Source organism: Gouania willdenowi, chromosome 15, assembly GCF_900634775.1.
Source record: "Gouania willdenowi chromosome 15, fGouWil2.1, whole genome shotgun sequence".
In the NCBI taxonomy this organism is placed as follows: Eukaryota; Metazoa; Chordata; class Actinopteri; order Blenniiformes; family Gobiesocidae; genus Gouania; species Gouania willdenowi.
The window spans coordinates 13,362,522-13,377,121 of record NC_041058.1 but is presented as its reverse complement, the minus strand read 5'-3'; the positions used below and the strand labels follow the sequence as shown (position 1 = coordinate 13,377,121).

Sequence of the window (14,600 nt, the reverse complement as noted above, 5' to 3'; positions counted from 1 at the left end):
ACAAAAAACAACTCTATAATCATTATTTGTTGTATATTTGTATTTACACTGCATATCTTTCCTTGAGTAATGTAATTCCATTCATGGAAGTCAAGTTGTCAGGATCAGACAAACTGAACATATACAAACTGATCATTTCTAACTTTTCTCTCACAAAATTGCTGAAATCTAACTTTTTTTATTTTTATTTTATAAAATCTTTTCATTCACTTACATTTTTCATTTTTCTCGATAAATACATACTGGATCACCTGATCAGTCTCAGCTGACACACCTTTCAGATAAAGCGTGATGGTGAAACGTCATATTTTCCATATATTTATGATGTTGACATAACGTACTTGTGTCGCATTGAGGTGTGTGTGTGCGTGTGTGTGTGCGTGCGCGCGCGCGTGTGTGAGCGTGTCCTTAAATGGAAACTATGAGTCCCACCCACAACATTTAAGTACAGTCACTGAGACCTAACCGAAGAGAGAGAGAGAGAGACAAACACTTTCCAGGAAGAGGCTTCAAAAAGGCTAAAAAAGTGAGTTTTTAATCAATTTATAACTACTAGTGCTTGTCGCTATTTTAAATATAGCGTCTTTAGTTGTCACAAGGAGGTTGAACTTTCACGTCAGGTTACGTTTTAACCAGTGAAGCTCGACGTCGTTAGCTTGTGTACCAAATGGTCTCGAGGCATACAGCAGCTTTAGCAATGCAGCTGTGCCGTTGAATTGTAACCGTTTTGAGACATAAATCACAACCTTATTTCGTTGTTACATCGTTATATTAACAGCTTTGGTAAGTGTCGACTGACAAGCTGTCTTGGGCTCATTATGTAAATTGGATTGGGAGGTTCGGTATAGGCCTGAGGCGGCGCTGTGCCTCACTGGAAGAAACGCTTTATACAGAATGCATACGTATCTACATATGTCGTTACATTCTTAAATCACTCATTTAGACAGTTTAGGGGAAGTGGCTTTCAAAAAATAATAAATAAAAACAGCAGTAGTTTTTTGTTGGTTTTTTTAACCTGACTGTATCGTGTCAAACATATGGTGCGCAATAAACATTAAGCCAAGTTTAAAATCATCATTAAACAATATTTATTAAATCAATGACAAAATGCCTCAGTCATTAGCTATAAACTTGGATTAAAAAAAAAATGTTCACATTGGATGATTATTTTTTTACCACTTTTTTGCAGCATAACAACTAAACCTTCCTCACCATGTTGCCATGACAAATCCTCACAACAACAATAACTGTCCACCTTTGTTTGATGTGTCAGGTGCTACTTAATATCCAATTAATTGTTGTTATTAGCCAACCATAGCTAGGTCATGAATCATATCTTAGTAGGGATGTAACAATTCACTCAACTCCCGATACGATTCTGTTCACGATACTGGGTTCACAATACGATTTTCTCACGATTTATTTTAGATTGAAAAATATTCCTTTATTTTTTTTATTTTTTTGGGGGAAAAAAACTAGAAAATACTGTACTATTTTCCTTTTATTTTTCATTGTCAAAAGAATTTCTTGATAAACTCTTCAAAACAATGCAATTTAACTAAAAATAAATCTTGAATGAAATAAATAAAGGAATAATACAAATGAAGAAGAAGCCCATTAATTTAAATTCTGGTTCTATAGTGAACAATGCAAAACTGCATAATAGTTCTTTTTCTTTTTAAAAGTGCAATTGAAAATCTATTTTGTGCCTTAACAATTGGACTTTAAAAAAAAACAAAAAAAAAAAAACAGTCTGCACTATATTTACGTCAGATATTTGTTTGGACCAGCAGAGGGCGCTGGTAACCCAGTGGTCCATTGGGATGCCGCTATTCTGTGCAGTGAAGAAGAGATGCTATGCTAGCAGACAGAGGTAAAAGAAAAATGTGACTTTTACAGATATTCACGTAATATTACAGATATTTTTTGGTGTTAAAGGGGTAAGGAATCATTTATGAACATGTTTAAGAGTAGAAAGCGGTCAGAAAAGTAGTAGCAGATTCCGCCCGCCTTCTCAGCATTTGGACAAGAGAAGGATAAATATATAACGCCCACTGCTGTTTAAAAAAATGTACTGGGATTCAATTTTCAGAAAATCAATATGAACCTTGATACCTATGAATCGATTTTTAACTGCCTTACGATTAATCGCTACATCCCTATATCTTAGAATACTAGATTACTTATTTCACACTTTCTATGACATCATGTTCCACTCCTTTGTAAATACTGATAATGAGCTGTACATTTTAATGTAATACACAAAACTGAGGCAAAATGTAGGCAATTTTTGCTAGGAATGACCCAATACAACTTTTGCGATATCAACACGAATCATACATACTTTTAGTCCTTATTTTGTAGTGTGGAACGTTAGAAAAGGCTTGATCAAGTGATGTTACTCAAACAGAGAACAATAGTCAGCAACACTAGGTTACTTTGTTGGAGTGTGAACCACCGTCACCTATGGATAGAATTGCTGGAGCGGAAAATTTTATCGGAGCGCTTATATCGTTGATTTTAGATGCGATTCGATAAAATTCGATATTTGTTTTCTGGCTGATATCAGACCGATATCAATATCGGATAGGGACACCTCTAAATTTTGCTCTACTTTTCACACTATATTTAAAAAAAAAACAGTTAGGGGATTTTTTTAACCCCTTTGTACTGAAACAGAGTAAAAAATAGTTGGAGTTTTTTTATGAATATTGGTAATTATTGCAAAGCTTTTACCATTCTGGCCCATTTAAGATGGAAAAAAAAGGTTTGTGGCTCTCATGATATAAATAGTCTGGAAAAAGATGACTTATAATACCAGAAAGCATTCAATTGAATGTACTAATTTGTTCCACGCTGTCATTAGTGTTATGTAACTTTGTGGAAGGATGTAGTTGCTATGAAACATGACATGCCCATTGCCCATTTGATTTTACAACCACCCCACGCTCCCTTGATAAATAAAGCAATAATACAGCTGGACTTATTCAACCATTATGGAACATACATATCATCAAACATTGGAAATGACCTTTGTTTTTGCCGTTCAGGTGCTTCTCATCTGTTGTTTGTCTAAAATGGACCATCAGATGATTTTACAAAGTGTGTAGCAGAAAAAAAGTGGGTCAAATGTTATTTATGCATAAACATAACATAATTTGTTGCATTTAGTTACCCTTTAAGTTTGCTGCAGATTTGTAAAATTAAGATTGATGTGTTGATGGATTTTCAAGGCAAAACTCAAAATATTTCTATACATGGTGGCTGTTTTTCTTTTTATCTATACATACCAGTCTTTAGTGTACATTTAATAGCACTGGCTAACTTAATTTTCCGCTACAGTACCTCCTTGAATTTACATTTTGTTTCAAGCACCAGAGTTTCCAAAGCATTGACCAAGTAACATTTGGTTTGAGTTCTCTTTAAAGGATTTCCCAACAGACTCTGACGTATTGTCATCCTGAGCTAGACACGGAAGGCAAGTGTGGTATGTCATGATTGTTTGGGAGTTCCCCTTTTTTTTTTTTTTTTCAACCATGTCTGTATCTGTTGTCATAGGTTAACACACAGTGTAGTGAACTTTCACATGCAGTTCAAATAAATCTCAGGCTGACTCACTGACTTTTGATGTGCTTTGTTTTGTTGGAACTATGAATGACTCGTCTATTGTTTGTAGAAATGTTTGGTTCAACAATCAATTTTTGTTTTTGGGCAAGAACAATAAGAACATTATAATCCAATAATTATAACTATTGAATCTCAATACTTTTCAGAATCCCGATAAATCTGAATTGCAATATATATCCAATCTGCACCCAAATATTGTGATAAAATAGGACTCTTGACAAAAGCATATCATCCCAGATCTGAACAGTATACCGTAGGGGTGTCCCGATTCAATATCGATATCGGTCAGATATCAGCTTGAAAACTGATATCGGATTAAAATTTCCGGTAATTTTTTGTGCAATTAATTTGTTCAGTTGTAGAATACTGTAGATATTATGTTGAAGGTTAAAATGTATGTAACCAATTGGTTATTAATAAATGTCAGTTTTTCTCATACCTACTGTTGCTGACTATTGTTCTCTGTTTGAGTAACATCACTTGATCAAGCCTTTTCTAACATTCCACACTACAAAATAAGTAATAAAAGTATGTATGATTCATGCTGATATCGCCTTGGATCAATACTGGTATCGGCCGATACACGAGGCTGCAATATCGGTATCATATCCGAAATGAAAAAGTTGTATCGGGACATCTCTAGTATACAGTTTGGTTCATAGCATTTAAGTTAGTGATATTCCAGGCTGTGGTATATTCCGTGTCATACTAAAATTTCTGCTTGATTTTTTTTTTCAACATTTTTATAAAAATATTGTTGCTTTCATTTCAGGAAGTGAATTTTGTAACGGAAAATCAGAGGCCCTGCGTATGACTGAGAGGGAGATTTTTAATCATATTATTAAGTTTTTACTGCTGATTTTAAATGTTTTTACTGTTGATTTTAAATGTTTTTACTGCTGATTTTAATGTTCTATTGATTTTTAAACTGTTAAATGTTTTCTGTTTCACTTTTTAATCATGTAAAGCACATTGAATTGCCTTGTGTATGAAACACCCTATACAAATACATTTGCCTTGCATGATTGTGCGCTAAGCAGGGGTACACTCTAGACAAGTCATCAATCCAGGAGATTTCTTCCCATTTAAAGGGAGATTTTTCTCCCCACCGTAGCTTTGTTGGAATTGTTGCGTTTTTTCTTAACAATTTTATATTTTGTGATGAGAGCTACGAGATGACTAATGTTGTTATTAGCGCTATATAAATAAAATTGAATTTGTATTAATTGAAAAATGTGCCTTTAAATGTTTGACAGCTTTGTAATCTTATCTGTATCTACATTTTTACACCTTTCAAACTATCAGTCCACACACATGCAAAGTTTGAGTTGCTATTTTTTTGTTTGTTTAGTAAAGGAGTCTAAATTACTACTAGTGGAAACTTGGAAACTATTTGTAAGAGTTCACAGCTGGGTGTGTTTTCTGCTCTTGTTGCGATATTTGTGTGTTCAGCATTTATCAAAGAAGCTATTCACATACAAGGCAGCTGATTGGTTCAAAAATATCTAATAAAAATTCCATCTTCTGCATTGCTTTGCACAATTAACCTTTTTTGTTGTTATATGTTATAGTTGTTCTTATTGTTTTATAGTTATTTTGTCTTTTTTTTGTTCAGACAATGAGTTACCCTGGATACCCTCCTGCTGCGGGTGGATACCCCCCTCAGCCTGGAGCCTACCCCCAACAACCCGGTGCTTACCCTCCCCAACCTGGAGCTTACCCTCCCCAAGCAGGGGGCTACCCACCACAGCCCAGCGGCTACCCACCTCAACCTGGAGGCTATCCCCAACAACCAGGAGGATATCCCCCACAAGCAGGGGGCTATCCCCCACAAGCAGGAGGATATCCACCACAAGCCGGGTGCTATCCACCCCAGCCTGGATCATTCCCACAAGCACCCCCTACAGGTAAATACAGCAATATCTAACTCTGAAAGGCATAGTACAGCCTTTTTTTGTAAAATATTGGTCACATATCGGTCTGATTTGTGTTTATCAGCTAACCTTTACAGTTTTCAACACTATTAATTAAATTTATGCATTTGTTTTGAGGAGATATAGTCAAAAAAGTTACTCAACCTGAGTGAGCACATTGCATAAATACTTAGATAAATCTTTTTTACGACTGTGCATTTTGCCAAAAAGTTCTGCCACACCTGTTTAAAGACACAAAAGAGGGAAAGCTAAAAATCATTGAAAACACAAATGAGTGGCTAAACCCTTTTATTTAGTTGCTGTGGACAGACGAGGCTGCTGACAAAGGAAATACGTAGGCCAAAGACATCAATAAAAAGACGTACATAAATCTGAAAGGAAACTGACCCTATCCTATTTTGTGTATTTTTTGCATCTTAATCATAAGGGTGACATTACACAATTCCTTCTATGTCAATATTTGAATTTGAGTCTATTTAGTTAAGTTGTAGTTGTTGATAACAGTGATCATGAGGCTTCTAGTCAACGGGCTGGAATTTATTCTCCTCTAAAATCCAGCCTCAGCAGTTTCAATAAATGACATGTCATCACCTTGCACATAGTGCTCTCATTCTTACTCTAGTTCTCTTCTGCCTTTATGTTAAATAATGAGATGAGGTAAGTTCAGTAAACAAAAGGAGAAAAAAAAGAGAAACGAGTCATTCCTGCTTCAGTTTGAAGGCGTTTGTTTGCACATGACAGCTGGTTTTTTGTGGTGTGTTGCAGGAGGCTGGGGAGGTGGTCCGACTGGAGGATATCCCTCCATTGGTCTCGACAGTTTATCCAACCCAGGATTCAACCAAGGCATGGTAAGTTGTGTTGAATAATTCAGTTTGTGTCAGTACACATTTTTTCCTTGGTTGACCACCCCTTAAAATGTATTTACATTGTCATTCTTTTATAACTCTGTTTGTGTAGTAATCCTGCATTAATCTACTAAATCCTTCTCTTACTTTTGTAGCCTTTTGATCTGACACATCCGGTATTTGTTTCACTTCTCCGATTTAATAGGTTTTTCTGCATTTAATGTAGTGTAATTAAACATTGAATAGGTTAGCGTTTAAAAATAAAATTACTACTACTAATCTTTTTTTTTTTAGTTAGACCTAGTATTGATTGATTGACGTCTTTATTTCGAACATGTAAAATGATAACAGAATAACAGTTTAAAAAATGAAAAATGAATAATTACAACAGCAGAAATAGACCATTGATTTGATACACCAATACTTAAACCTCTCAATTTACATTTTTTATTTTTTTTATTTTTTTTTGATACTTAATATTTTTGTATATTTGTGCAATATTTCAGTGGCGGTTACAATGCTTTCAATGTGTTGCAATGGTTATTTGATGCACTTGATTTTATGATGGCAGTGTGTAATGCCTGCAATATTTATATATTTATGTATGTATTATGTAGGCATTTTATTTTCATATAATGTGTTCCGATTATATGAAAATAATCATTAGTAACTCAGGGTGCTTTATCCTTAATGTTCTCACTTACAGTTGTTACAATGCCATCATTATGTTGTCATGGTTACTTTGAGACTTCTACACAGTAGTTTCAGTGAAAAGAAACTTGTTGCACTTTATTTTATGATGGCAGTGAAAATGTGCAAAAACAATAATAATAAATAATAAATAGGATGTTTTCAAGCAAATAGTTTTGACTCAATTTGTCCTCTGATCAATATCTTCTGATGAACATATACAGCAACTTGATTTTTCATCTCTACGTTTAATTTTGATATTCACTGGGTAGAGTATTGTGATATTGCATATTATCGTATCGCAATACGTTTCGTATTGCAACTTCCTTGCAAATACTCACCCCTATTATTCACTACCTGATTTTCCTTTTTTCTAAATACAACTAACAACACAATTACCCATATATCATCATACAAACAATCTACATATTCACAAATAGTCCATAGCTAATCAATATTACTCAAAACAGAAAAAACAGCAACAATCAAAAAAATAACTGGTGATTAGTAAAGCCCTGAGTAGTCATGTTCCTCTATGTGAGAGAATTGATCAAAATCATACTGATTTCATAAAAAACCTGTCCAAAAAAGGCATGACCACATATCCGTACAATATTTACTAACGATTGGTGCAAGTCAATCTTTCCTAATCACAGGCCAACTACACACTATTATCAGGTTCTGTTCACTCCACAGTTTCCATCTCTTAGTGCTTTCATTTCTAACTATGTGTCTATTGTCTTCTACCCACAGCCTGGAGGGCCTCAACTAGGTCCAGGGATGGGTTACCCGGGTCAGCCAGGACAGCCAATGCCTGGGTATCCTCGTGCACCCTCACCCAACCCATCCATGCCTGGTTTTGGAGCAGCACCAGGTTACCCTCAGCTTCCATCCATGCCTGCCAGCGGAGGCAGCTCCATGCCAATAGTCCCAGTAGTCAGCGTAAGAGCCCCTTGACGCCTTTTGTTGTCACAATTAGGTACAAAACAAATAGTCTGGCATGGCAATGATAGCTTTGTTAGGGCACCTAGACTCACTTGAAGTTTTCCTTAAAGACATTTCATCTCTCATCCAAGAAGCTTTTTCAGTCCTGAAGAATTCAACTAAGCTACTATGAATTGTCAGTCTCATAATTAATTGGTTGATGTGAGGGATTTCCCCAGAAATGTGGTATCACACTATCCTAAAAGCATTTTGGTTGTATTGTTAAATTCTTTTTTTTTTCTTTGGATTTGCAGAAAGGATTCAGAGGGACGATAAAAGACTTTCCCGGAGCCGACCCCCTCAAAGATGTGGAGGTCCTAAGAAAGGCCATGAAGGGCTTTGGTGAGTGTCAACATTTGAAATTGTCGAAAAAGTGGATTTAGCATATCATGCTAAATCCACTTTTTTAGCCCTTAAATGCATTTTGTTGTATATTTAGAGTGTTTAGAAGTACAGAAAAGTTAAAATTAGTCTCTTCAGGTGCTCCGTAGATATCTTTATATTCTGTTTTGGCCATATTTTTCAATCTGTTTCGATTTTTTGATTCTCTATTACGTTTTTTGAACAATAACGTGACAGTATTTGCAGCGGAACTGCCAAATTAGGACAAGGACTCCGGGCCTAACACAGCTATCCGCCATTTTTATTTCTCGCTTTTACTTTGTAGTCCAAGCTCAAGGATGCCGAAGTTACGAGAGGATAAGTCAAAATATCCGGTTGTTGGATGTAGTAACCCACGCGCTTCATTACACCGTCTCCCGGCATCAGAACCTTTTCGAAGTGCCTGGTTGAGTTTTATTTTTTGAGGAAATGTACCCACATCTGTGGGTAAGGTCATTTTTGTGTGCGCGAAGCACTTCAAGGATGACTGCTTCAGCAACCTCCGCCAGTATAAAGAAGGATTTGCCGAAAGACTTTGTCTGATTGAGGGTTCAATTCCTTCTATCTTTGGAGACGACAAACAGAGCACTTCGGGAAGTTGTAAATAACGCTAAAAAGTGTGATGATAAGACGTCCCTGTCATTGTTTTGTTAGCATTAGCAGTTGCACCGTCTTCATTTGTTAGTGCTGTGTGCTCGTTTTAGATCCTTGATGTTATGGCCTACGTGATTTAATTTGTCTAAAGTTTTCATTAGTCATTCCATTTTGCCATTTTTGTCTCCGAAAAGACTGTATTAAAATGCATTTCGTGACGTTAGCTTGGCGCTAGCGTTAGCTCGGTGCTTGTGTTAACTCACTTGTTAGGGTTCTGCAGGTTCATCATCTTCATTTTCATCTCGCTCCACCGGGTCCGACTCTGGCTCGAACATGTAAGGCTGGATGGACAAGTCTTCCGTTGTTGACATTTTGTAAATAACGTGTGAATAAACATTTTCTGCGCCACTAGACAATCGTATCTCTTCTATCAAACTACAAAAATGGCCGAACAGGGTGGCGTTGAACCTAGCTTCACCTCTGCAACCTGGAGAGGGGGCGGGGTATGAAGTGTCTCATTTGCATTTAAAGAGACCGCACCAAGACGAGTTGCTCTTAGAAGCACATCAGAAAAGGGGTAGAAAAGGGCCCTGTGGAGCTATAATAATGAGGAATTCAGACCCAAGCATTGCAGTTCCACTTTATATAGACCACAACAGTATGATTTATATGTAAAAAGGAAGGATTTAAAAGCATGATAGGTCTCCTTTAAATTTGTATTACAAATTTTGTATTCACTAACTCTCTCTTCCTTTACTGATGCAGTTGTATAGTGCATGATGTATATACTGAGCCTGTCACCTGTTTGAGTTTGAATGTTTATCATAATGTATATGTGAGCCAAGTGTGTGTGTGTTTTGATAATCTGTTAAAAACCTGATTAATATATTGAAAAAAAAAAAAAAAATCACTTATTTTCCACTGTATCCACAATGATTCTACTCACTTAATTAGTCCATGTTTAAAGCTGATAAATGTGTTTTTTCTCGTTTTTACCGATGGGAACAATTATTTGTATTTTAATTTTTTTTTTTTCTCAATACAATGACCCTGTTTATCATTTAAAGCACCATTGTTAGATATAAGTGTTGTGTCTTTTCAGGAACTGATGAGCAAGCCATTATCAACTTACTGGGGAGTCGTTCCAGCAAACAGCGTGTACCTATGCTCCGAGCTTATAAAACCTCCTATGGAAAGGTAACAGCCCTTTGTATCAGAGTTCGTAACTGTAGTTACTGATACTGGGATGAATAAGGACGTTTTCCCAGTAAAGTATTTGTGTTTATGTTTGTGAATTATTATTATTGTTGCTGGGTTGTTCTTTGTTTTTTATTTTTTTGTTGTTTGTTTTGTGCACCAACTACCAAGACAAATTCCTTGTACTGTCCTTAAAACTGTACATGGCCATTAAAAACATTTCTGATTCTGAAACAAGTATTTTGTAGAAAAACAGAAACAAACAAGGCATGTGCATGTTGATGCAAAGTTAATGCTCAAAAAAGCGATGCTCTGCAGCTCTTTGTGGAAAGTCATTGTATCTGCACCAAAATATGTTCTAATAATGTATTAAACAATGTTTTTCTCTATTAGGATCTGATTAAAGACCTGCACTCAGAGCTGTCTGGGGACTTCAGGAAGCTGGTCATGGCCATGATGAAGAGCCCAACAGAGTTTGATGCATCTGAAATCAACTCTGCCATAAAGGTGAAGAACAGGAAATGGGATTGATTTATAGATGCCAAAGCCCGTTGACATGCTTTTTTTTTTTTTTTTTTTTTTTTTTTAGCAGTTTGTGCATTATTTATGTTATTATTATAATCATTTATTATAATTGTTTTGCATTCCTCACAGGGAGCTGGAACTGATGAGGCGTGTCTGATTGAGATTCTGTCTTCTCGCTCCAACGCTGAAATCAAGGAGATAAATCGCATTTACAAAGCAGGTGTGTGACAGGGATGGTGGTCAATGTACCGCTTAGCCATTTAATAGCATAGCACACACTTCTGATGTCTTCTTTTAAGAAGGCAATAGGTTCCATCTCCGGTGTTTTTTATTTTATCACTAATATTATCAAGTGGGATTTTTTTTCCCTTTACTTTTATTTAAGGCAGGATTAAATAGTTTGCTCAGACATATCTACTGCTCTTTTATTTTATTGATACTATTAGCTAAGCTTCAATAGTTTTTCTTTTTTATGATTAGTCGTTTTATGTGTTTTTAAACAAGTAAAAGTGCTTAGTAAGTAGTAGTTTGTGTTTACAATGTAAAAATATCAGTATAAAAAGTGATTAATCTTTCTTCCTGGAGTTATTTTTTATATCCATGTAATTCTACTGCCTTTTACAGTTGTTTATTTTAAAAAGGTGTTGTTTTGCCTTTCCAGAATACAAGAAGTCACTCGAGGATGCCATTGTCAGCGACACCTCAGGCCACTTTCGCAGACTGTTGGTCTCTCTGGCTCAGGTACTCCTGGGATACTAATTAACACCTCGTCTTTCTGATTCGTCCAACCACGTTGCTCTATGATCTGGAACATTCTGTTGTGTTTTTGCAGGGAAATCGAGATGAACGGGAACATGTCGACATCTCACTGGCAAAACAAGATGCTCAGGTAAGATGTTCTTTGTCATGACATGTAATATGAATGCCTTAAGTTAGCCAGGCGGTCTGATCTGATTTCATAATCTTAGGCCTTGTACGCTGCTGGAGAAAAGAAACTAGGCACAGATGAATCCAAATTCAATGCTATTCTATGCGCCAGGAGCAAAGCCCATCTCAGAACAGGTACCCTACCTTTAAAGTTTAACTTTAAAAACCTAAACATTTAAAATCATTTTTAACCTATATTTGTTTATTTTTGTAGTGTTTCTTGAATATCAGCAAATGAGTGGCAGAGACATTGAGAAGAGTATTAATAGGGAGATGTCTGGAGACCTTGAGAGTGGCATGTTGGCAGTGGGTAAGAATGCATTCACACTGATTCCAATCTATTGACTGGAGGTTGACACTAGGTGTGTGCAATATATCAAGATTCAAGATATATGAATATTTCTGTTTTTGCGGTATAGAAATTAACAATATTCCCTATAACAATATTTTTTCATTTTATAGCTTATTTTGTATAAGAAAAGACTTGTTAAAGGGGTCGCTGCTTCTCAGGATGGGTTAAGTGCAGAAGACAAATTCCAATAATGTACTAACATTACATGGCCAATTAAAGGCGAAAGCCCGATTTAATCTTTAATCTTTAATCTTAATGTATATGTATATCGCCATTTTGAGCTCCATATTGCCCAGCCCTAGTTGACACCCATGTATTGTGTGAGTATTAAGTTGTATTGAGTAAAAAATTATATGGTCTAATTTTTCCCAAGATTTTATGAAGCTACATTTAGAAATCTTAAAGTGGTTTTTAACTGACTTTTCTGCTGCAAAGATCGATAGATCCTCTGACATGCTTAATCTTTGTTTTGTTCCTTTTTGCTGACATTTCTCAGGGTTATGGTACAGTAATGCTTTTTTTTGTATATCTATTCATTTGAGTTTGGAGTTTACATCCTTGTTGTTGTGTATTCACTTTTTATATATATTTTTTCATTGTGACATGGATTTGCATCACAATGTTGACTGTGTGCACCTGTGTTTTGGTTGCTGTGTTTGACATCTTTTTTTCTTTGATTCGTGGCTTTATTTGGTGATTGTAAAGGTGTTGATGATGAATATTTGTTGTTGTCAGAAATACTGAAACAGGTACACACATTCATTCACTGCTATGGATCATTTAGAGTTAGGGTTTGAATGAATTGTTCACAGTATTCAACTTATTTATTTATATTGAAAGTGTGCGGCAGAAAGAAGACCCGTACCGCCACCAACTCACCAACACCTTGATTGAATGAATGATTGAAATAGTTTAGAGTTTTTTTTTTTTTACTTTTTCCACTTGTATTCTGCAACACATTTGTAAACTGTTTGAATTTAATAAGCTGAACCAACTTTCAAGTTGTCTAGAGATATTACGTAGATGTTGTCTGTTTTATTTGGACAAATATTGAAATATTGATTGATATTTTTGGTTTGCTTGTTGCCACACTGGTGTATTTAATCTATTTTTTTTATAGTAATTTATGTTGATAGCACATCACATTTGACTCACTGCAGATTGGTGACAGTACTATGTCTTTTTTGCTAATACGTTTTTTGTTGTTGTTGCTGCAGTCAAGTGTATTAAAAACACCCCAGGATACTTTGCTGAGAGACTTTACAAGTCCATGAAGGTGAGTTAACCAGGTCTTTATCTTCTGTAAACAGCATGGTTACAGTACACTGTAATGGTTTTTTTTTTGTATTTGTGATTTTTAAGGGGGCTGGGACCAAAGACCGGACGCTGATCCGGATCATGGTTTCTCGATCTGAGGTTGACCTGCTGGATATTCGCAAAGAATATCTCAAGAACTACGGCAAGTCATTGTACACGGACATCTCTGTAAGTACCACAGTGTTTTCTTGATTTTGTTTTTTTTTTTTTTTTTTAAGTAGATTTCTTCAGTAAAATGAATTGCTACATGTCTGTTTGTTTACCAGGGAGACACATCAGGAGACTACAAGAAACTCCTCTTGAAGCTATGTGGGGGCAGTGACTGAAACATGTCCACGTCAATGATGACTAAAAATATATTCCCTCCTTTTAATGCACCCCCTGCATGCCATGCCTTTGCTCTTAGCGCATTGTTTACACAACTATCAAAACATCCCATGTGCTCTAGCTTTACCTTATTACACTAAAAAAAGAACAGATCTGCTATTTTCTATCTCTTGAACTTTGTTTTCTGGAAATTCCATTACATTTGCATATTCTAAAGAGATTTTTTACCGGCTAAGTATAAAATGTTCAGAGCTATATATTTTTAAAGACGTTTCATTTTAACTGTCAAATATTTAAATCTGCTGATTCATTTAATAGCTATTATTATTATATGTATTATATTCAGCAAATTATACAATAAATAATAGATTGTAGTCTGCTAAGTGCCAAAGTTGAACATAATGTTGCAGTTAAAACATTTCCCTTTTTATTTCTACATGTATATGTGTCTTTCTCTGCTTAATGTAGTTGTGCAGTTTTAAGCAGATTGTTTACGTTGTGGTGAGTATTCTGGCATTTTATCAGTTATGGCATTGTCAATTTAAGTCTGAAAATATATATAAAGTGCACTAAAACACTGTGGGCTAATGGCATTTATTATTCACTATTCGTCTGTTATTCTTTTTCTGGTTCAGCACACAAAAGATGTTTTAAAACTCAAATTTTGAAATTCTTTATATGTATCATGATGCGATGAAGACGTTATTGTACAGACGCAAAGACACTTACCAAAGAAATGGAAATAAAAAGCTCATAATCAAAATATCCAAAGCTCATCTTTTAATTTTTAAAGTTAATCTAGTTTTTCTGACTCAAACTTTACTTAAAGAATGGGGCGCGAACCCACAACCTCCTAGCTACGGGTCACTGTTATCAACCCCGCTCCACTGAGCAACCAAA

At 35.5% G+C, this 14,600-nt stretch overlaps 1 protein-coding gene across 2 annotated transcripts; it reads left to right on the top strand.

Annotated features, from left to right (window-relative positions):
* Positions 1–366: 366 nt before the first annotated feature.
* Positions 367–14,230, top strand: anxa11a (annexin A11a). 2 transcript variants are annotated; one of them, XM_028469009.1, is made up of 15 exons: positions 367–526; positions 5,243–5,534; positions 6,327–6,409; positions 7,850–8,038; positions 8,335–8,422; positions 10,158–10,252; positions 10,646–10,759; positions 10,907–10,997; positions 11,439–11,518; positions 11,610–11,666; positions 11,746–11,839; positions 11,919–12,014; positions 13,274–13,332; positions 13,419–13,541; positions 13,640–14,221. In XM_028469009.1, the coding sequence occupies exons 2-15, from the start codon at positions 5,246–5,248 to the stop codon at positions 13,697–13,699; spliced, it is 1,518 nt and encodes a 505-aa protein (XP_028324810.1). In that variant the 5' UTR covers positions 367–526; positions 5,243–5,245; the 3' UTR covers positions 13,700–14,221. The 2 variants fall into 2 exon arrangements, with proteins under 2 accessions (XP_028324810.1, XP_028324811.1); XM_028469010.1 differs by lacking the exon at positions 367–526 and adding an exon at positions 3,469–3,487 and having other exon boundaries at positions 13,640–14,230.
* Positions 14,231–14,600: the final 370 nt, after the last annotated feature.